We start from the raw sequence: 23,297 nt of genomic DNA, 5'->3' as shown, positions 1-23,297 counted from the left end.
TCGGCAAACGCTGAATGACGGTAAGTGAACGCCGCACGCCGCAATATTGTATCACCAAGCAAAAAAATCAGCTGTGTGCGAATTTGCGGATTTTCGGTAAATTCGCAAGAGTTCGTGGATTGCGAATTTACCGAAAATCCGCAAAATCCGCGAACGGAACGGATTTTCCGCCCATGCTTACACAACATACACTTGGTATGTTAGCACTAGGATCCTGAATAGAAGTGCGACTTTGCACTAGTAGGCAAACAGGCCTCCAATGATACTGAATAAAGGGGCCTCATTTGAACTATGAATTTAGAAAACACGGTATGCAGCCACCACTGCTCAATGTACCAAACCCATGACAGGGACCGTAGTCCTAGTCCACTGTCTGTACAATGAGGGTTTGCTTGGTGTACCCCTTCAGGTCACAGGACCTCACATGTCAAGAGACAGACCTAGGTCTCTGCGCACAGACTGGATTAGTGGGAGGCCAGGACCAAAATCAAAAAACTGGATACCAGATGCCTGCATTCGGGCACTCAGGGCAGAGTAACATAACTGTTCACAATGCTGGCGGCATTCCTATCCCAAAACAACATGTATAATGAAGATACATTAATGGCTTTGTTGAAGCCTGACAAAAATACAATATTCTTGAGTGTAGTAGTGACATTGAAAGGAGTGTGGTGTACTCTTTGGGTCATAGTGATGTGTTTATACCTAGGGCCTGGTTGCTTCCCTGACACAGTAGAAGCTTCTTCTGCTCCAGCTGTTGCTACCAATGCACTTGATATGTGAACTCTACGAAAATTAGAACGCATGAACATTAGTATAATCAATTTACACTCTAAAGTAGGTAATGAAGCTATGTTCGAGTGCCACATGTGAGATGTGTGCTTATTTTTGAGGGGGGAAGACAATGTGACATGAGTGGAGAGATTTAATGTAATGGAAACATAGAGGCATGTTGGTTATTCCCTGGTCTGATGTTGGAATTTCTGGGAACAGGAAGACTATATGCCAGGTCAGGGTGCAAGGTAGAGAGGATACATTAATTTTCAGGTGGGAGATGGAAACAGATCTGTGTCCACTTCCAAGAAGAGCCTTTTTCCACTATATACTACCTCTCCATCACCTTCCTCCTCTAATCTAACTGCCATTTTTGTAGGTCTCCCACTGTGTGTTCCCTCTCCCCAATAGATTGACAGAGTTTGCCTCACTGAAGGTGTGTGGAGGGTAATCAACCTTTATCCCGCATTTTTTTTCCCGCGGACTTTCAGGCCACATACTATTAATCTGCAATGTCATTCATCCCGCATACCATCATCCCACATTTTTTTACAACGCATGCGCTTTTATCATGCATGCCTTTAACACGAAATACGTTGTAAAGGCATGTTTGGTAACTGCATTTGCGTTGTAAACGATGACGAGAGAGGTAAGGGGGTTTGGGTTAATTTTTAAGGGTGGGGGTCGTGCTGGGGTAGTGATTGTGTAGTGTAGAGTTGTGGTGGTTGTTTAAAGTAGGGTCGTGCTGGGGGAAGTGTAATACGGGTTAGGGTAGTGTTGTAGTGTTTGTGTAGTGTAGGGCCATGCTGGGGGTAGTGTTTTAGGGTTATGGGTAGTGTTGTAGTGTTTGTGTAGTGTAGGGTCATCCTGGGGGTAGTGTTTTAGGGTGTTGGGTAGTGTTGTAGTATTGGGTCATGCTGGGGGTAGTGTTTTAGGGTTTTGGGTAGTGTTGTAGTGTAGGGTCATGCAGGGGTAGTGTTTTAGGGTTTAGGGTAGGGTTTGTGTAGTGTAGGGTTATGCTGGGGTGTAGTGGTTTAGGGTTTAGGGTAGTGTTGTAGTGTTTGTGTAGTGTAGGGTCTTGCTGGGGGGTAGTGTTTTAGGGTTTAGAGTAGTGTTGTAGTGTTTGTGTAGTGTAGGGTCATGCTGGGGTTAGTGTTTTAGGCTTTTGGGTAGTGTTGTAGTGTAGGGTCATGCAGGGGTAGTGTTTTAGGTTTTAGGGTAGTGTTGTAGTGTTTGTGTAGTGTAGGGTCCTGATGGGGTGTAGTGTTTTAGGGTTTAGGGTAGTGTTGTAGTGTTTGTGTAGTGTAGGGTCATGCTGGGGGTATTGTTGTAGGGTTTAGGGTAGTGTTGTAGTGTTTGTGTAGCGTAGGGTCATGCTGGGGTGTAGTGGTTTAGGGTAGTTTTGTAGTGTTTGTGTAGTGCAGGGTCATGCTGGGGTGTAGTGGTTTAGTGTAGTATTGTAGTGTTTCTGTAGGGTCATGCTGGGAGTAGTGTATTAAGGTACTGTTGTAGTGTTTGTGTAGGAAAGTTAAGTGCTTTATGGTAGTGTTGGGGGGTCGTGCTGGGTAGTGTAAATGTAGAAAAAGGACTGTGTGTCAAGGGTGGGTGGTGCAGGGGTACTACATTAGAGTGTAGGGTAGTGTAGGGTAGGGTAGTGTTCTTTTACTTACCTTTACAACTTTTACAACGAGTATACCTTTAACATGCATGCCTTTACGTTATAAAGGCATGTGTGCTAAAGGCATATTCGTTCTAAAAGTTTTCGTTCTTTTAATTTGCGGACTAATAGTACATGCAGGATTATTTTTGCGGACTGATGGTATGCGGGCTCTTTGTCTGCGGGATAACGTCATATATTCGTGTGGAGTTCCCTGTAGTTATCTATAACAATGGTAACAACAAGGCATCCTCCTGTGATTCCTTCTCTTCTTGAGTGGGACTGACTCCATCCTAGAGGCTGTTGAAGTTCTCTGTTTTCTGACAGTCAGCAAAGTAATTTTCAACAACAAAAGGAGAGGTAGGGAGAATGAGGACACTCTCTTAGTCCCCGGTTAATTATGCAAAAACAAGAAAAGAGAGGTCAGATCAGGCTATTGAAAGTCAGCAAAGTAACACAGTCCAGGGCTCAGAGGGCACAGCCTAGGATGTGGGCTGTGGATATCGGTATGCAGTGTTGATGTTTATCATTCACGTGTGATTTAGGTCAGGTGATATTGTCATGAACCCTGACATTGATAGAAGTGTGGCGTAGTTCGGTCATAGTAATGGTTATACCTAGGGCCTGGTTGTTTTCTGACACATCCTGAGTTTTTCATAACTTTTCATAGCTGAGAAGAAGAGCTCTGCTTAAAGGAGTACAACTGAATCCAATTGTGAAGTTACTAGTAGTACATTTATGGTTGTAATTTAAGTTGTCAGAGTCTCAAACCTCCTCATTCAAGGGAGTGGACACTCAGAAATCAACTATTGGATGGATATTGCCATCCAGAAATCGAGAATACAATCTAGTGGTGTTTCTGGGCCAGGCTTAGGCAAAAATCCCTATGTGCATAGATCTCTGAACATAGATGTTTGTATGTGAATGAGGTCAAAGGGCTCTTTACCTTTTTGCACGAACAGGGTACATATTTTGGATGCTAGTCCAATTCCATTGCCAGTAGACTCTTGTATTGAAGGCTGACTGTGTGTCAAATTTTAAACTGAACTGGTCTCCTCCTGGCCATATTTCCATTCTTAGACACCTTTTATCAGATCAGGTTTGAGGAGTATTTTTGCAGGAATGTCAGCCACCTGGGCTAAAACCAGCTGAGTATCACGCCATGAGCCTGTAACCACTAACATACCAGACTATGGGGCAAATGTAGTTTAGCAATTCTGCTTCATTGTAGCATTCTGACTTGCACTTCTGCCACACTGTTGTGACCAGAGTAAACATAGCAAATGTAAAACTAGGGAGATCACAAAGCCGGCACTGCACTGAAACCTTTCCTCAATGCATAACATTGACAATAGGGCCCCATACTATGGATTTCAAGTAATTGTATTGGTTATTTCTGTATACATCCTAACTTGCGTCTTATGGACTGATCCAAAATCCCAACACAGGACGGTGTGGCTTGCATGGATCCTACTATATTATTCTATGCAGAATACCCATCAAATTTCAAACCATGGTTAAAAAACAGATTTTTTTCATATTGCTGAGGAGGAGAGCTCCTAATCTTTCGACCAATTTCAAAAGTCTTATTATCCAGCGTTCTGTAACTTTTTCCATTACAAACAATACTTGGCTTGTGTTGTGGGCCTACTGCATGTGTGGTTAATGCAAAGTCAATGTGGTCTTCACATAGTCACAGGTTTGCTCTTTTACTTTCAAATGCAGTCTTTCTGTGTTCGAGAATATATTGGAACCCATGCAAGCTGCACCGAAATAGTTTGCCCTGGGTCATTGTTTTTAGAAATGCCTGGGGTTGAGAGGGTCACTTGGGTGCCTGCTTACCCCAGTTTCAAGCCACTGCAGCCACTTCGCGAAGAAATTTGATTTTTTCAGACACAGTTTTGACATTTACAATTAAATTCAGACAGACAGTGCCAAAAAAGTAAGGAAGTGGGCACTGCCCACTGTTGTCATGTCAAAATTGTCAATATTTTCCCCAGTGTTTCTTTCACTATCCCTCCCCAAAACTACACTCTGGTAATTTCAATCGGAAATGCAACTTTTAAGATCCTCCCTGAATTGTTTCCCTTTTTACGCCTCTGCACAAAACTTTCCAAAATCAAACTTACTTGTTAGGGCAGTATTTTAGAAGTGTTTTATGTAGTTATGTTATAAGATACAAATGTTTTAATCAATCCAAAATAGGCTTCTGTCTTAACCTAACCAACTCAACCATAATTACAGCCACCATCGCCAACTGTACTGTTTCTTTCTCTCTCTCTCTCTCTCTCTCTCTCTCTCTCTCTCTCTCTCTCTTTCTTTCTCTCTTTGACCCGTTTCACCTATGACTTCATGGCCACTGAGAGATAACAAAGTTTTTAATTCATTCTTCTACTCTTTCTTCTCCTAGGATGGTTACTTCATGGATAGTCCAGGAGGATGGCGAATGGACAACGACGAAGACCCCTGGACTCACTGGGGTGACAACGGCTATCTGTCTGGTGCCACAAATCTTGTGGCTTACAGTGTAAGATGAGTCAGGATTAAAAAGTTGCTTGAAAGACCACCTGTGATAGAACCCTAGTGACGTCTCCACTTAGGATTAGTTTTGTGAACCTCAGGAGTAATTCTTTGATCAATAATAAACCACTTTATCCATAAATAGCAGAACATTGGTTGTCACAAAGACTTGTTTTACTTGTAATCTTGCGGATCGTTGGTACCTGGTCCTCCAGGTCTCCAACAAATTTAGGACTCACTATGTCAAGGTGATGTATTTCATCCAGCAGTCATTGTCATATGCATGAGTGGACATAGCCACTTACCTAACAGTATTCCAGGAACATGAGACATGTATACATGGCCTTCACAGGGCAATGGCTATCCTAGCGAAGGTTTTCGATTCCGTTGTCTATGACTGCTTGTCATTCTCTTGGTCTAACTCTTTATTTTGTGATAGCAATGATGCTTACTCTTTCCATGTCCACCAATACACGGTTTCACCTCATTCAGGTGTTCCTCAGCATGATGTTGCTAGAGAACCTTTCCCTTTTCTGAGCAAAGACTGCCGCTAAGTGCCAGGGGCTGTGACAGTGGTATCTGAACTATTCACACCCCTTACCATTCCAGCTAGTCAATGTGCTACCTATAATTGTTGGAAGAACAATTTCTGTGTATGTCATGTTGGGTGGAGTCTTCCATGGCACATTTGTATTATCAAATTGGTACTATTGCTCAAGACCCATTACTGACTGATTCCACGACTGGACAACAATCACATTGTATTCAGATTGCAGACTCCCCTCTTTTCTTTATACCAGCCGACCATCACAATCTAGTCATCTCATGTTTGAATATATTTTATTAGTTTTCCTGCATTCATTTACAGTATATGAGTATGCATTTTGTAAGAGGTAATGGTACATATAACCTGCATAACACCATAACGTCAATACAGTACAGTGACTATACATATTGGGTCATTGAACACACATCACAGTTCTTGCTGTAAAACTGTTAGGGTATAGGAGAATGAACGAACATTTCTTAGAGTGTGATGTCGTATGGTGCTATAAGCAGTGTAACTCGGTGTATGGGGATGAGATGTGGTGTGGGGTGACTTGTTCTTGCGGCTGCACGCCTTCCCCAGGTCACTCCCGTCAGCCAATATGCAATGTGTCCCCCAGTGTATGGTCATATCAAGAATGTTGCGGATGAATTGTATATCAGTAACTAATATAATATTCATAACTGTATAACAGGCATGTCACAGGTAAAACTGCCTTGACATCCGAACGGAACCATGAGGGAAAGTTGTGGTCGGGACAAAATAATAGGAAAGGACTCACCAACATTGTGAGTTGTGGGAGAAAAATTAAAGAGAGGGAAGATAACTTAAAATGGGGGGGGTGAGGGTAGAAGGCTAATAGATCTAGAGGAGTGTCAATGTGTGTCCGTGGAGGTGTGCCTCCGAGTCCGGGGCAAGGGCATATGTCAGGTGGTGCTCTGTTGAGCGCTGGCCTTTCTCGGAAGGGGGGGGGGAGGGGAAGAGTGGCTTAGTGATGTCCAGCAGGCACTGGAATGTCAGTGCCGGGAGGGCAGGGGTCCTGGGCGGAGGTCATGCTGCGTCTCTGCAGCAGCACCTCTCAGTGTAGGTATCGGTTATGCCTTTCACTCATCTAAAATCGCTAGGTATCAATGGGGGCATGAGGGTGTCAGTCCCATCTACCGGCTATGGCCGGCCTAAAGAGAGGTATACTTTAAGTGATTCCTTGATCTAAACTCGCCTGCTGGAAGGACCTCAAAGTATCCTCCCAGAGTTGCGTAATGGGAAATTTCCTGTGCCCCGCCGTCTCCTCCCTGTGCAGTACGGCGCTCTCCGCTCTCACCCAGTTATCAAAAGAGGCATACCAGTGTTTGGCTTGCGGGGGTTCGCACTTCTTCCAACGTTTGGTGAGTAAGCGTTTGGCTGTGACGAGGCCCAGGTCCCAGAACCTAGCCGGCATCCTGTTGAGTTTTGTCCTCTTATAGAGTCCCAAAATGCAAGCCTCCCAAGTATGTGGCAGGTCTTCGTCAGCACTCTGCCGTAGTAGGGCAGTCACTGTGCTCCAGTATGTGTGTATGTTGGGGCAGGCCCAGAGCATGTGTAGTATGTCCGCATCGACCAGGTAGCATCGTGGGCATGGAGTGGTGGTGACCGAAAAGTATTTGTTGATTTTGTCTGGCGACAGGTATGCACGGTGTAATATATAAAATTGTATAGTTTTGAAGCGGGAGTTGCGAGGGACATTAGCTGGGCCAGCCAGTATCATTGCCCACTCTTTGTCCGTCCATATCCTCCCCCTATCTGCCGCCCACTTGTCCCGTATCTGTTGGGTGGAGTGTTGCGTGTGCATCAGGAGAGCCTGCACCAGCCAATGGATTACATGTGACCCGTTGCCCATAACATGGAGGTATTGTAGGAAGTGGTGTGTTTGCAGCTCTTCAGTCATGTCTCCCCAGGGTTGCGCAAGTGTGCGCACTATGGACGCGTGAAAGAGAAAATGCCCAGCTGGTAGGTCCGTGTCCCTGGCCATCGCCTTAAAGGGAAGCAGGGCGCCGTCCGCATATAGGTCACCCAGCGTCTCCACTCCCTGCGGCACCCATCCCTCCAGCATAGTCACCGTCACCACTCCACCCTCTCGGGGTGTGCCCAGCAGTGGAAGCGCCGGGGCATAAGGCTTCACCTCCCGTGTTAGTTTCAAGCAGTGCAGAAAACATCTGCGAGCTACCGCCACGCGCAACAGGCGACGGGCAGGGAGTTCTGGTCAGGGGGTGAAATAACGTGCAGATCTGCGTATGAGTCCAGATTGTATCTTCTGTGGCGGTATCACCTAAGTTCCTACCACCCAGCCATCCTGTCACCCATTGCATCTGTGCTGCCAGGTAATACAATTCGAGGTTGGGAACCGCGAGGCCTCCAGCCTCCGTGGGTATATAGAGCTTCGTCAGCGCTACGCGAGGTCTCCCGGTGTTCCAGATGAGGTTCCGGAGCGATGTTTCCAGCTCCCGAAACACCCGGGTTGGCACATATACTGGGATATTTGCATAATAGTATAATAGTCTCGGTAGGACTATCATCTTCGTTAGTGCAACTCGGCTGGGCACGTTCAGAGGAAGGGTCCTCCAAAAGGTTATCTGTGTGCGCAGGGAGGAGATAGCCCGGGTCAGGTTTCCCTCCAAGATGTCAGACGGGCTCTATATATGTGTATACCTAGGTACCTAAACGTGGTAGGGTACCAGGCAAGTCTTCCGCCATTGATGCGGATGTTGCACTCCTGTGTATCTGGGCCAAAAGAGTACGCTCCAGATTTCGTCCAGTTAACTTTGAGTCTTGAAATGGTTTTGAAGGTGCGAAAAGTATCAGATAGAGACTGCGGTATACGAGTCAGGTCTTTAATGTATAGGAGCAAGTCGTCTGTGTACAGCGAAACCACATGTGGGCCATCCGCCAACGGGATCCCCCACTCCCCCCCTTGTGCCCTAAGCAGGTCTGCAAGAGGTTCCATGGCCATTGAGAAGAGCAGCGGAGACAGGGGGCAACCCTGCCTAGTGCCTCTCCGCACCAGGATGGCGTCAGACAACAGCCTGCCCGTGCGAACACGTTCAGTTGGTTTTTGGTAAAGTAAACCCACCATGTCGATGTAGTTGTCCCCGAGGTCATATTTCTCCAGCACTGTCCTAATATAGGGCCACTCGACAGAGTCAAAGGCCTTCTCAAGGTCTAGTACGAGGCACCCCGATCGGGGTCATTGGTGGGTGGCATAGGCCTGCACCCTAAACAGCCTACGGATGTTATAGGAGGTGCTGCGTGTGGGTACGAAGCCGTTCTGGGCATGGTGCATGAGGGTGGAGACTAGGGGGGCCAGACGCTGAGCCAAGGTGGAAGCTAGTATTATGTAATTGGTATTTAGCAGGGACAGCGGTCGGTAAGAGCCCATGCGCGTGCCCTCCCTGCCAGGTTTTAAGATAACGTTTTTTGTGCCCCTGCAAATCGCAGTGAGCTACCACGGCTACTAACTGTGAATAACACTATATGGTCTAAACTTCAAAATAATTTTTCACATTTAGAGTCTCACGGGAGGGTGCGCCTTAGTGCGCGTACCCCACCGGAGGACATAATTTAGGTCCTGACGAATGCTGAGCGAATTTGCAGTTGTAGCAGCAGAAACATGTTGACCAGTTGTTTGTTTTAAAGGACACAGGTGTCCTAAGACAGAACCTAGCTGTCCGCCTTTATGTTTTTAACCTAATACAGGTTGGCCGGTATTAAATATTTTTGTATAGGCAACAACCTTGTATTTTTTAATTTTGCACCCACAGTTACACTCACACCTTAATTTGGGCACTGTTGCACTCACCACATCCCGCTCCGCTGTAAAACAGGCGTTGTAGCACGCTGGGACGGATTCGGCCACCCCAGCGGGGACCCATTGATGAAGCATGTCATCAATTAGTGGTGAGTGAGGGTCCTTTTACAAAAAAAGATAAGATTTTCCTTTCCTTCTGGAAATCACACAGGGACATTGGTTCCACTTAGGAATATTTTTCTTTAAGGGGTTTCTTTGTCCTTGAGGGGGATAGTAAGAGAGATATATATAAAGAAAAAGACACTAAAAAGATTTTTTGTTTAAATATTCTTTATTTGTTTGCAATTAGTCACTCCTTAAGTGTTGTTAATGTATTGACCTGGGTACAGGAGTGCCTGCTCATGCCCTTTCTCTCTAGTTGTTATTTGATATAACTCGTGTTGTCTCCAGCCACTGATATGTTTTGCTCCTGTGGCTCATGGCGTCGGGAGTCGCCCACGTCGTCGAGGACGCGTTTGTGGGACTAGGATAGTTGTTTTGCTTGCCTGCAGAGAATTCCAGCTACCACCACGTCGTGCTTAGCTCTTGCAAGTGTGTCCATGCGCAGTGTCCACTATTCGTCGCCCCCCCGTTGTGAGAGGCGAAGTACCTGTCGGGGTGGTCCCCGGCATGGTAGCACCAATCCTGTGGGCCCTGGAAGCCCCCCGGTGGGCGAGGTGGTTGTGGGGGCAAGAAGATGTCCTGCTTCAGCACCTAGAGCCAGAGGTGGCTACAGCGTGTGCATTGTGGTGTTCCGTGGCCTTCGCAGCATGGGCCGTCGTCGTGCTTCACCTCTGCCAGCGTGGGGCTCCACCTCGGCTGGCAGCATGGGGTCTCGTTCCTAGGGAGATCACGCCTTCCTCAGCGGCAAGGGCTTAAAGGTTTCAGGGGCAGCCCCACAGTTCGGGCTCCCACCAGGAGCCAAGCGGCAGGAGTTGTGGGGCGCAAGAGCGTCGATGCGTGTCAGCGGTTGCCGGGACCCCCGGGGCACAGGAGCGGCCGCCCAGATGTGATTGCGGGTCTCCAAGAGGCCTCCCGCGCCTTGTGCTTAAGGCCTTGACCTCAGGCCCTGCTTCTCACTGTAGGTTCCAGCGTCCTGGGGTCACGTCTGCTGGCTAAGCGATATGCGGCGTGGCAACGATACCCGCTGAGTGCCACAGCCGGCAAAGGATGGCGTCTGGGTGCTCCGTCCGCAAATCACAGGCAGCTGCGGTCCGCGCCGCACATCGCGTGGCAATTGCTGCGTGCTGAGGTGTCTCGCTATGCCCTCGTGTGCATGGGGCTCCAACCCGGTTCGTGTCGTGCCACTGCACTCACCGGATGCTTGTGCCACTCACAGCAGTGGCTCCTCGTAAACGTTGTGTGTCGCTTTGTTGTAGTGTTATTCTTGCTTGTAGGCGTCAAGCATTGTGGGGTACAGGGGCGCTGGTATATGCCTTTGAAAGCTGGCTCCCCAGAGTGTTGGCCTGTCTGTTCAGGTTCTGACTTTAGGACCGCTGGGGGCCTCCGGCGTCTCGCTGCTCAGGCTCCGCCTCCAGGCCCGGTCTCCAGGTACGATCCTCGACCTCGCGTGATCATGCTCGCCGACCAGGCGGCGCGCGATGCAGCTTTAGTGCCCCTGAGGGGCCCGAAGCGGCTAGGGGCGACCAAATTACACCAGAGCCGGTGGAGGGTCGCTCGCCTGTAGTTTAATCCGGTTTCGGATAATAGCGTCGGAGTTGCAGCCCGGGGAAGGGGAGCTCAGGCCGGAGCTCTACCCGTGTGATTCTGCAGCCATTGCGTGCCAAGCCACGCCCCCACAATCTAGTCATCTCATGATGCTGGCATTGAATCCAGTTACAATTACTTTTGGTTAATAAAAATACAGTCTTAGATTCAGAAGGTAGTCAGAACATAGCTGAATGGACTATTTCATTGTAGGGTTAGGTGGGGACTCCTCCTCTGTGTGCAAGGCGCATGAGGACTGGCCAGATCTAGGCGCACTCTGGAGGTATTAGGAGATTATTTGTAGCCTCGATAAGCCTCAGAACTTAAAGGAAACTGTTGTTCTGCAAGGACTCATTTAACATAAAGTAAGTAAGTAAATGTTTATTGTTTAGTTAATTAAAACCTTAACAATATAAAAGCTTTTTGTTTGTACAAAAAGGGATTAAAAATAGAATTACCCACTATGTCATTTCATCACTGCTTACCACACATGAGATTACATTGTTGAAATTCAATGGCCATAAGTTTGTCCATTTTTTCATTGCCTGTATTGCTTACCCCACGTGACATTACATTATTAAAATTCAGTAGACAAAAGTTAGTCCATTTTTCGTTGCCCCAATTCAGACCCTTTTAACAAAGTTTTAAAAAGACTTTAAGGAATTTGATCCGTCTACCATTCAGGTGTGGGTCCGATGGATTTAGACACGTGGTTATTGATGCTCTACATGACCTAATGCCTCTTTTGTTTAAGGAGAATGGCTCGCTCTTTGTAGAGTTTGTTACTTGTGCAGATTACATGGATGAAGTCTTCTTTGTGGTAATCATACAGCCGGCATGAATTAGGACCTGTATAGGTCCAGGTTGGCTGATCCGCCAAGGTTGGTAATTTTCCAAAACGTAGTGCCATTAGTTGTTTTTTTACGTCAATTGAAAATGTCAGATTCAAGTATGAAGCCGGTGCAAGAGACTTATAATTGTTTATCACCATCCAAGCGTGCAACCTTAACCTAAAGATTTTTTTATCAGTTTGTGCTGAATGGGTTTTAGCTGCTTTATTTATTACTCGTTTAAAAGACTGATACAGCAGATTTTTATTCCATAAATCATTAGTACAGGTTATTGAAAGCGATTTGCTTAACCCCTTCCGTCCTCATGACGAGCTCAGCTCGTCATGAGGCACGGTGCTCGTGTGCTCGTGTGCTCGTGTGCTCATGACGAGCTGAACTCGTCATGACCACACCCGTTCATATTGGACCCCAGCACAGGAGAAAAATAGGGCTAGCAGCGATGTGGTTAAGTATTGATTAAAAGGAGAGTTTCTGTCCTCATCTACTTCGGTCTATGGGGCTTCATTAATTTGTGAGATGGCTGCGTTTTGTTTCAGCCGATACCAAGTTTTTATTGTAGCATACATCCTTCCTATATCTTCGTTTATTAAACCGAATTCGAGGCGGATCTGGGCCGGGGAAGCCGACCTTTGTATCTGAAATACTTTTTTATAAATAGATGCTATTAGTTGATTTAAAACCTCTCCGTCTTCACCATGAAAAGCAGCGCTGGCGTCTGTTATTGTGGGAAGGATTTTCGCCGTCATCACTGCGAGCAGTGGTTCATACGATGGACCCTTCAACTTTTTTGCCAGTTTACTAAAGGCGAATATGAGGGCACTGGTTCTCTGCGTCATGTACTTTTTATGTTCCGTATGGTTTTTTGAGTTATCAATATAGAATCCCAGGTACTTGTATTTTATAACTTCCTCTAGTTGGTTGCCATTAAGCCATATTGTCTGCTTTCGTCTCCGCTGACTGCCTATCACCATGGTTTTTGTCTTTGATGTGTTTATTTCAAGATTGTTTGCTGTAATATAATCTGACATATCATTTAAAGCTCTTTGGAGACCGACCTTAGTTTGGCTCATTAGTACCATGTCATCGGCATATGAGAGTTGAGTGAGTACCAATTTACCAAGTTTAGGCGCGTGAGAGTTTGAGCAATCGAGCCTAGGTGACAGATCGGACATAAACGGATTAAAAAGATGAGGGGCTAGAACACATCCTTGCTTGAGGCCTCTTGATGTTGTTAGCCTCCGTGGTAGTCTGGACCCATCACCTACCTTAATCCTTAACCATGTGTTGGAGTAGAATAGCAGTATAGCCTTTAGTAGCCTTTCAGGAATGTCCCATGTTCGCAATTTTTTCCACAGGAGGTGACGATCAACACTATCGAATGTTGCTTTTAGGTCTATAAAGCAGAGGTAAAGATGTTGTTTCCTCTGCTTGCACTTGTTAAGTATGAGAGATAGAGCTACGATGTTCGTTATTGTCCCTACTCCTTGCCTGAATCCTGTCTGGTTGACCGGGATAAGGTTGAGGTTATCAGAAAAATCCTTCAAATCTTCCAGAACTAAGGTGGCATAATATTTGGCCTTGACGTCCAAGAGAGCTATTAACCTATAATTAGATGGATTAGTTCTCTCTCCTCCTTTGAAAATAGGTGTCAATATCGAGCCTTGCCAATTCGGTCGAACATAATTTAAGAGCTCTATATCTTTGTATAGATCAGAAAGATGATTGCCCCAGAACGATGTATCATGCTTAAAGATAGCTTGAGGGATTCCGTTAGGGCCAGGAGCGACGTCGCTTCTACCTTTCTTAATTATGCGTTTCACTCCTTCATTTGTCATGGATGAATGGCTTGTCACTGTTTTCGGGGAATAGTTGCCATTTTTCCCCTGCAGCTTACCTTTTCCCTCGTTTAGCTTTGTCTCTAGATCTTTATTTTCTCGCTTGTGAGGTGTAATGGTTTCTCCTAAGCTGTTTGGTTCAATAAACCCTTTGGATGTGTCTTTTCCCTCAGTCTGTGCCTGCGTGTTTCCTTCGTCATAGCTGGTTCTATACATTTTGAGGTTAAAAATGCTGCCCACTCGTGTTCTTGAATATTTGATGATAGGGCTATCGCTGGCCTGTGTAATTTGTTATGATTTCCCAAAACTTGTTTGAATTCATTTTCTTGGCACAACAAAGCAGTTCAGCCCAGAATTTATCATTGCTCGTTCGTTTCTCCTCCCATAGCTCTTTTTGTGGTTTTTCCTTAGCTGCCGTACCCTGTCCCAGGCTACTTGGTCGGGAACTGATCTTTTTAAGTTCCTAATAGCTTTTTTAAGATTGCATTTCAGAGCCCGCAGCCCTGCCGTTGTGTTATTATTCAATGCTTTTTTTTGGCCATGGAGTTTTATCTGGTGCTGTCCGGTCGGCATTAGTGTTGTAAGATCCGCTGTGAATTTGACCCACTCCTCAATTTTATTCTGAACCTCCACTTTACTAACCGTTATCTTCGTTTTTATCTTGGACTGTAATGTATCAAGTGTATCCTTTGACCATTTTAGACGTTTTAAGTCCACTGTATGTATGTTTCCTTCAATTGTTGTATTTACCTGCTGCTTGATGATATTTAGCCTGAAGTGTATGTGCTGATACGAATGATCGCTCCTGGTTGTGTATTCTATTGAGAAATGGGAAAGGAATGGCATCAATGATACTGAAATTGCTGTGTAGTCCAGCCTCGATCTAGTATTTCCACCATAAAATGTGTGTTTCAGTGGAAAGTCATCTATTGTTCTGCCATTTAGTACTCTCAACCCCAGAAACTCTAGGGCATTTACAAGACCTTGCCCTAAATGGTCCACTGTGACTCTCAATGGCTGATATTGCTGTGGAATGTTCCAGTATATATTGTCGGATAATAGCATGTCGTCTTCGTCAGGGGTATGAATTAGGTTGGATGTAAAGTCCCCTGTAAGTATCAGATCCCATAGGGGATAAGTACTCCTTATATCCGAAATAGTTGTGATCAATCGAGCGTTGTGGGCTGATTTTTTCTTTGCTAAGGGATGTGCGTATGTATTGATCAGCAGGACGGTTTTTGTTCTATCCACTGGCCCAGATGTTACTTTGATCATTTGGATGTTAGGACCTAATGAAACCATCTGTTCAGTGCTGATTTTTAGTTCAGTAGAAATATAGACTGTCAATCCGCCTTTTGCCATCCGCAAATTTTGGTTTTAATTGCTGGGACTGTATAATGTATGTAATTAGCCAAAGGGAGATCTTCCAGTGCCCAAGTCCTCTGCAGTGCTACTATATCATATTTGTCCCAATTAGTTGGTTGACACCCATTTTCTAGCCCTTTGTTGCCCCTGCTATGTTCCATGGCAGCAGTTGTATACTTCTTGGATCTTGTACGGCTAACGTCTTTTCCAACGGTCAATGGCCTGAAGTTGAAGCTAGCGCTCCTGGCAGCCATCGCCAATTGTCCTGGACCACGTCCTTTCTATTTTCCTGGTCGTTCTGTATGTCTCTACTCAGTGCGGTCGGAAGGTTGCTACCTTTTGCTCCTTTGAGTACCATGTGTTTGGTCGATTTAATTTCTCTTTGGCTTTGGCCATAGCTCTTGTAGTAATTGAAGTTAATGGTTAACGGGCCAGGATAACGTGGCATCGTTGGTCTTGACAGATCTATTCCCCAAGCTTCAAATTGCGACTTGGCATTCATAATATGCTGGACAACGTCTTCGGTCTGCCATGTTGTCAATGTTTGTTCCTTATTTTTTTGACTTCCCTTTGCTATGAATTCTACAGCCAATAAGTTAGACGAGGTCAGGTGTTTTAAGGCTGGAATATTAGCTGCTAGTTTCAAAATTTTCCCCCTGTTCAGTATGTCTTGTAGCCCTTTTGAGTCATATTCTGGAGTTAACAATAATTGCTGTTTCGGTGTGAAATTAAGATGATCAGGCTGTAACATAGGATCTTCAGTCTTGTTTTCGACTGTAATTTGTTTTTTGTCATCTTTTATTTCAACTTTTAGATTTACATATTGGAGCTTGTTTCCCAGTGCTGTGTTTAAGACCTGGTTGTCAGCCGAGACAGTGTCCTCTTGATAACTTCCTGCAGTATAGTTAGTTACTACTTCCTGATCTGAATTCCCTCGGACAAACTCACTTGTTAATTTCCAATGGGATGTCTTTTGAATTTTCATCATTGGGTTATCTTCCCCCAAACCAAGCGCGTTGGCCTCTGGGTTATCCATTGTCAGTCCTTCCGACATGCTGTCTCTAGTTTTTTGGATCTCTGGATTTAAGATGTCTTGTTTTCTTTGATCCTTGTTTGACTCTCGCCATTCGTCCTCCCGAGATTCAGTGGGACAGTATTTTTTTTCCACTCTTTGATTTTTCACCACCTTAATCTCCAGAGTTTTTTTAACATGGACGTTGTAAGCTGTTGGATTACTTGTGGATGGTCCCAGCTGTTTGTGGCTTGTCACCTCTTCCTTATTAGGGTCATCACCTTGCCTACTTTTGACCTGTAATGCTATGGATTCCTTTATCTTCGACGTTTGCTTGTTATCAGTTTTATTCTTGGGGCCATATATGTTTGCTCCTTTTTTTTTCTTCCTCGTCTTCTGTGAGTCGCCAAGATTTATACATGGTCCCGATTTTATGTCTCCTCCTCCTCCTGATTTCTGATTGGCTTCTGCTGATATTTCGGTATCTGCCTTTTCACGCTTTTTGCTACTTGACAGGTATTCTTCTGTAGCGCTTGCCTGGTCTGTTGCTACATTACTCGTCCTGACCGGACAGAAGATTGGGTATACTTTCGTAGTAAGCTGCGTCGTTAAAACAGACGTTTTATTCCTACCTTTCCTGTCACGTTTTGTTTGCTTCCGTGACTGCCCTGGTTCCTTATTATTTTTATTTTTTGTTATCCTGATTAGTTACTACGTTACTTTCGGTTGGCTGGTAATCTTCGTTAGCTTTACAAGGTGCCGGACTTAAATGGACTTGTATTTTATCTGGCTTAAATTCGGTTGGATCATCTTTTTTCACTTCCAGTGTTGATTTATTAAGTAGTATTATCTGTTCCAAAAGTGTTGGAAGTAGACTTAATTTGTCAATTTTTGGACTGCAGGCACACTGAACTGAGTATTTTGCTTGAGCTCTAGTAATCAGATTATTCATATTGTCTAGTTTGGTGTTAATCCCTGCAATTTGTAGTGCGATGATATTCATTAGATCTATTTGTATGTCCATTTTGTCCCTTTACATGGTAAATGCCTTTATTGTTGTCTGTAGTGTGTTTAATAGAGATTTAAAAATTTCAGAGAAACTACTTTGGTCTTTAAATAACTCTCCTTGTCGAGGTGGCGGTTTTAATTCTTGATTAAACAAATTACTAATGTCATTGGTCACCCTAGAGGGAATATTATTGGTATTTGTTTGAGTAGTTTTTAGTCCATGTGTATCCAAGTCTTCTTGACAGTTAACATAATGATTTCCCCAAATTGGGTCGCTTGTTTCAAAAACAGAAGTTTGCATAATGTCTTTAGTTGATGCAGACATTGTGTCGATCTGCCAAGGGTTATTCATGCCTTCTGGGTCTTCTTGGTCCACCTGATGGACCTGTGCGACTATCCGTAACCTTGTAGTTCTTACATTGTTGCTTACTGGCTTAGGAGTAAAGGACGTAAGGTTTCCTTGGGATGTCTTAAGGAATGCTGTTGGGGAATTCGATTTTTCCCTGCGTCTAAGCTCCTCTTGATTGTAACGTAGCGATCCTACATATTGAGCCATATGGTCTTGTTTTTTTTCGTCACTATTTTTTGTGATGTCTAAACTTTTTGTCCTGCCGTCTAGGAGCGAATCGTTGCTCAAGCATATTTCCTCTTTAAATATCGTACCTAGACTGGCTTCCTTCTTTGTCTCCTTAGTGGCTGTCCTGTTAAGACCAGACTTGTCCATACTTGAAGAACCGGGCTTTTAGAACCCAGCGGCGCCAGGGGCACGCCCAAAGTCTTCGGATTCACCTGTCTTGGTTTACAGAGACACAAAATACTTCTGGGTGGCGTCAGAGACCAAATTTATTAGCTGCAGCCAGTAACAGTGATCCTAAAAATACAGCATGGTGGTATTTCAGGAGACTGCTCAAATTTGTAGAGCAAGACATCTCCTTTTATACACAATATTCACATTTAGAACATACACCCACTGCGTAAAAATCCAACCAATGGGGTACATTCTCAAACAAAGTATCACATGACAAAAAGGCTCAGTTTGCAACATCCCAACCCAAAGTTAATCATTGGAATGTCCCAAATCCAATCTCCACAAGCAGGACAAACCCATAATTGGAAAGCACAATGCATGTAGTAAAGAGCATAGAAAAGGAAACAATGTCTGATACTGAGCAAGATAAGGCATGTGTAAGGAGACTAAAAGTCAACGATGTTCTCTTTTGGCAATCTCAGACAATGATCAAACCAGGGAAATTGACTCGGCAGGGTCAGCTTCAGGTGAAGGAATCAGATCCTTGCAATTCACCTCGGAGTCAAGAAAGACCCTGTTAATGTATACCAATACGTGAAGGACAGGCCGCTTCGTTCGTTCGACCATATTCGTCGGCCTGCGTGATGGCAACACAAAATGGAGACTCCAAAACAAAATGGAATCCATGTTCGAGACGAAATCTCCAAAACATGATGAACTCGCTAGCTAACGTGACAAATTCACTCCATATTAGCCGCACTCACTAAATACGGTTCAACATCACCTAAATCCTGACGGAACCATAACCTTACGAGACAAGGCCCGTTTTCACAGAACCACAGACCCTCCTTTTGCCATTACGTAGGCAATAACCTAAACTCACGTTAATCTGAATCTAGGTCCATATCAATCTTCATCAGACCATCAAGGTGTTGTTGGAGCATCATCCTATTAGTTTCTACTTCTCTCGAGACAGGTATCCGTACACACGTAGTAGCACAAAGATCACAAACGGCGGGAGCACACTGGATGCAAAGACAACAAGAGAAGAGAATAGCTAAAGCCATACCAAGGAAAATCAGAACTTTCCATCCCCATTTGGACCACAGTTCCAAAAACCATCCAATCAACAACCAGTTTCCTTTCTCTAGATGAATAGACTCAGAAACCTTATGCAATCTGGAAATGGCTTGGTACACTGTCGGGGCATTATCTGGTATGTAAATACAGCAACTAGATTGGATCAATTTGCATACCCCTCCTCCATCTGCAAGTATGACATCTAACGCAATACGATTCTGCAATGTCATAATACGATCAGCTTGAATTTCCGCTGTAATATTACTGAGAGCACCTGCAGTCTCATTGATAGTGGCCTCAACCACTCTCGTAAGCTGTCATATATTCCTGCTATTGGCCATAGGACCCCAAAAGGTTTAGGAAACCCTTGAAAAAATCTCCTACTTCCTGTGCTGCGGTATCTTCCTGATCGAAGACACCTCTAACATATCTTGTTCTGTATAATCCATGGCAGCCATGTATGTAGGGGGAAGCAAAAAAGCCACATAACATGTGCCTGAAAAATCAGGTGGCAATCATGTATAGGCTCTATCGTAGCATACAAAATATGTACCTTTAGCTGGCACAAAAGGAGGAGAAGTCTGGGATGCAAAAACGTAGGTTTGAGCACATACACTCTCACCTAACTGAGCTCTCGGATTTCGACCATTACCACGTAAACAAAAGTGGCCTCGATGAGGTACGATCCAAATCGGGGGAGACCTCTTCCGTCTCTCCTTCTCTGTCTAACTAGTGCTATACCCAGTGACATTCCAACCAATATATGCCTGTGCCTCATCCTTAGGGATTGCAAAAAACACAGTTGATGGACAGTATGCAGAACAATGTCTTACATTCACCCCAGTTCGGACTGGACTGTTCCCATGGGGTACAGGGTCAGAGCTGATTTGCATATAGCCAGTGTCTAACCCAGGGTGGTGTGGAGTGCAAAAAAAACGATGGATTTAGGCCCAGATCCTTGTACTGGGGTGAATGTATGACATTGTTCTACATTCTGTCCATCAACTGTGTTTTTTGCAATTTTCACCCCGAGTGGGCTGGGTATGCTCAGACGTGAGTCCCAGGCTCCCCACACCACTGGAGTCAAGCTATCCAGGCTGATGAAGGCTGATAGCCAGAAACCGGTCCTTGGATGCTTGATTCCGGTTTGGGAAAGACATGGCTTGGTAGTTCGGACTGGACTGTTCCCATGAGGCACAGGGTCAGAGCTGATTTGCATATAGCCAGTGTCAAACCCAGGGTGGTGTGGAGTGCAAAAAAAACAATGGATTTAGGCCCAGATCCTTGTACTGGGGTGAATGTATGACATTGTTCTACATTCTGTTCATCAACTGTGTTTTTTGCAATTTTCACCCCGAGTGGGCTGGGTATGCTCAGACGTGAGTCCCAGGCTCTCCACACCACTGGAGTCAAGCTATCCAGGCTGATGAAGGCTGATAGCCAGAAACCGGTCCTTGGATGCTTGATTCCGGTGTGGGAAAGACATGGCTTGGTAGTTTGGACTGGACTGTTCCGATGAGGCAAGGGTCAGAGCTGATTTGCATATAGCCAGTGTCTAACCGAGGGTGGTGTGGAGTGCAAAAAAAACGATGGATTTAGGCCCAGATCCTTGTACTGGGGTGAATGTATGACATTGTTCTACATTCTGTCCATCAACTGTGTTTTTTGCAATCATCCTTAGGGATAGCATTGTATGCATCGATATCTCGGATCATATCTACTATTCCCTTTATCAGGGCACTACTGCTCGGGTTGTCTCTCATGGAACGCATAGGGTATACCTCATTCGCATAAATAAACATAGTCTGTAAAGCCCATACAGACCGATGGGAAGGAAAAGGCAATACCAGATATGACATACCTCTATCTGTCGTATGAGGCATAAGACCACATACCCAGCAATTTGTAGTATTGACTACCAACTGATGCTGGTGCAACAGCTGAATAAATGAGTTGTTTACAAATTCTGATCTTCTTGTCTGTTCATGTTCAGGCAACGTATAGAATTGGTGCAAAGAAACAGTAGTAGAAGAAAGCATAGGTTGAGTGGTGGGTGCAGAAATCAATGATGTAGCATATACAATCCAACCCACACAAGCCAATGTGATACTTAAAAACACAAAGGAACACAATATAATAAAACATTTGTTACGAACCAATGTACACAATCTCATCTTAAAATTCATTTTCTCAACAACTCTATCCTTTACAAAAGACTCCATCCTCTACCGTGCTGCTCACTGCAATTTTCCCTCTTCACTTAAGTGTGCGTCCAGGCATCCTAGAGACTCCCGGAACCGCAGACCTTATGTCAATACGCGGGTCACCCCTTAAGAACTTATACCATGACCCTGCAGCTGAACCCGGATGGTGGTTCGAGAAAGAAAAAGATAAAAAAAAGTCTCTTGTGTGATAGAGTATAGTTCACCCAAAAACACCCAATAATTCGTAATCTTTTATTTGTCCAATCTGCTTCGCAGATTATAACGTTCTTTACCAGACACAGTTTGATCATGAAAAAGCGTCTCAGGATTGGTAGTGTCAAGTCTCAACCGTGACGGCACAGCTTCTTGCAAAACTTCATCATTCTCACGTTCCGACTGAGTCCATTTCAAATGTGCATCACTAAAGGGGACAAACTCTAAAACTCTCTCGCTTTCTAAATCAGCAACACCATCAGCAATCCATCGGTCATATGCCAAGGAAAGTGGAATCTTCTTGGAGTGGGTGGCATGCACCCAATTCTTCTTGCTGAAAACTTTGATGGCTGTTTGAGTTGCCAAGAGGACTTGGAAAGGACCCTTCCACCTCGGCTCGAGGTTCTTCGTCCTCTGGAGGTTCCTGATCAGGACCCAATTCCCAGGTTGGATCGAGTGTCCTGCATCCATAGAAGCTGAAGGTAAGGTATCGTGCACCTGTTGGTGAAGAACACGCAATTTAGCAGTCAAATCATGTAAATAGTCAACCAACATAGGGTACTCGATGTCGCTGTACTTCTTTGGCCTCGGCACACCCCAAACATTCGCCGGGCGGCCAAACACAATCTCGTATGGGCTAAGTCCCACTCGAGAATGTACTGTCGTTCTCGTTGACAAAAGTGCCAATGGCAAAGCATTGGGCCATGCTAGGCCAGAGCTTGCTTGTATCTTAGCCAATTTCAGCTTAAGGGTGCCATTGTAGCATTCAACCAAACCAGCTGACTTGGGGTGATTCGCAGCATGACATTTCTGCCTTATTCCCAAACCTGCACACACTTTCTTCATAATCCGACCCACAAATTCACTTCCGTTGTCACTCCATACCATTCTCGGCAAACCATACCTAAGGAAAAACTCCTTCAACAAAACCTTAGCTGTAGATAAGGCAGTATTATCCTTAAGGGTGTAAGCCTCTATCCATCTTGAAAAGGCGCAAACAACCACAAGGACATACTTTAGGTTGTTGCATCTATCCATATGAATAAAGTCCAACTGTAGAACCTCAAACGGATACGTTGGAGGAGCAAAATGGCCTGCCGGAGTTGGAGTTCCCTTACCAGGATTATGCATCAAACAAACCATACAATTTTTCACCAGATTCTCAGCACATTTAGGAATTCCAGCATTCTGCCATACTAGAGCCAACAACTTACATATCCCTTTCGAACTGATGTGAACCATTCCATGTGCCATCGTAACCACTGGAAGCACATACGCATCAGGCAACAACCATCGCTGGTGTTCTGACAACTCAATCCAACAACCAGTCGAATCCAACATTTCCGTAATCTCTCTCCACACATTCAATTCTTTCTCAGTGTCTTCTGCCTGAATCGATTTCACACTCTCTATTGTATCTTCACACATTGTCCCTTCCGGAACCCATCTAGCAGGGCCTGCAACATACATTCGACTCGTCACATCTTTCGCCGTTTCTCTTGCTACTTCATCCGCAAACGCATTACCACGACCAACATCATCCGTAACCTTCTTATGTGCACTGCATTTCACAGTCGCAACTTGCATCGGCAAAGTAAGTGACTCAAGAAGTTCATTCACCAACTGTCCATGCTGAATCTTCGTACCATGGGAAGTAAGAAATCCTCTCTCTCTCCACAAAAGTCCAAAGCTATGAGCAACACCAAACGCATATTGGCTATCGGTATACACAGTCACTCTCTTTCCTTTCGACAACACACATGCTCTCGTCAGTGCAATCAACTCTGCTGCTTGAGCTGAATTCTGTGGAATACGTGCAGCTCCAACAATCGTGTGCAAAGTCGTAACTGCATACGCTACAGTCGTATCACCATTCGGAAGCTTAAAGCATGAACCATCTACCCATGATGTACCATCAAAATTCAAAAGAGGAGTATCTTTCAGATCAATTCTACC

The 23,297-nt window shown here is 44.9% G+C and overlaps 1 protein-coding gene across 8 annotated transcripts in view; it reads left to right on the top strand.

Annotated features, from left to right (window-relative positions):
- Positions 1 to 23,297, top strand: part of LOC147685095 (uncharacterized) — a 402,851-nt gene that overhangs the window by 5,758 nt on the left and 373,796 nt on the right. For all 8 annotated transcript variants that reach the window (XM_086940983.1, XM_086940981.1, XM_086940979.1 and 5 more), the window contains exon 2: positions 4,842 to 4,958. In XM_086940983.1, coding sequence (XP_086797109.1) covers positions 4,842 to 4,958 — 117 coding nt within the window. The remainder of the gene's footprint in view (positions 1 to 4,841; positions 4,959 to 23,297) is intronic.

This window comes from Lissotriton vulgaris, chromosome 10 (assembly GCF_964263255.1).
Source record: "Lissotriton vulgaris chromosome 10, aLisVul1.2, whole genome shotgun sequence".
Classification (NCBI taxonomy): domain Eukaryota; kingdom Metazoa; phylum Chordata; class Amphibia; order Caudata; family Salamandridae; genus Lissotriton; species Lissotriton vulgaris.
Note: the sequence above shows the minus strand (reverse complement) of the source record. Positions and strands in the feature narration are given on the sequence as shown.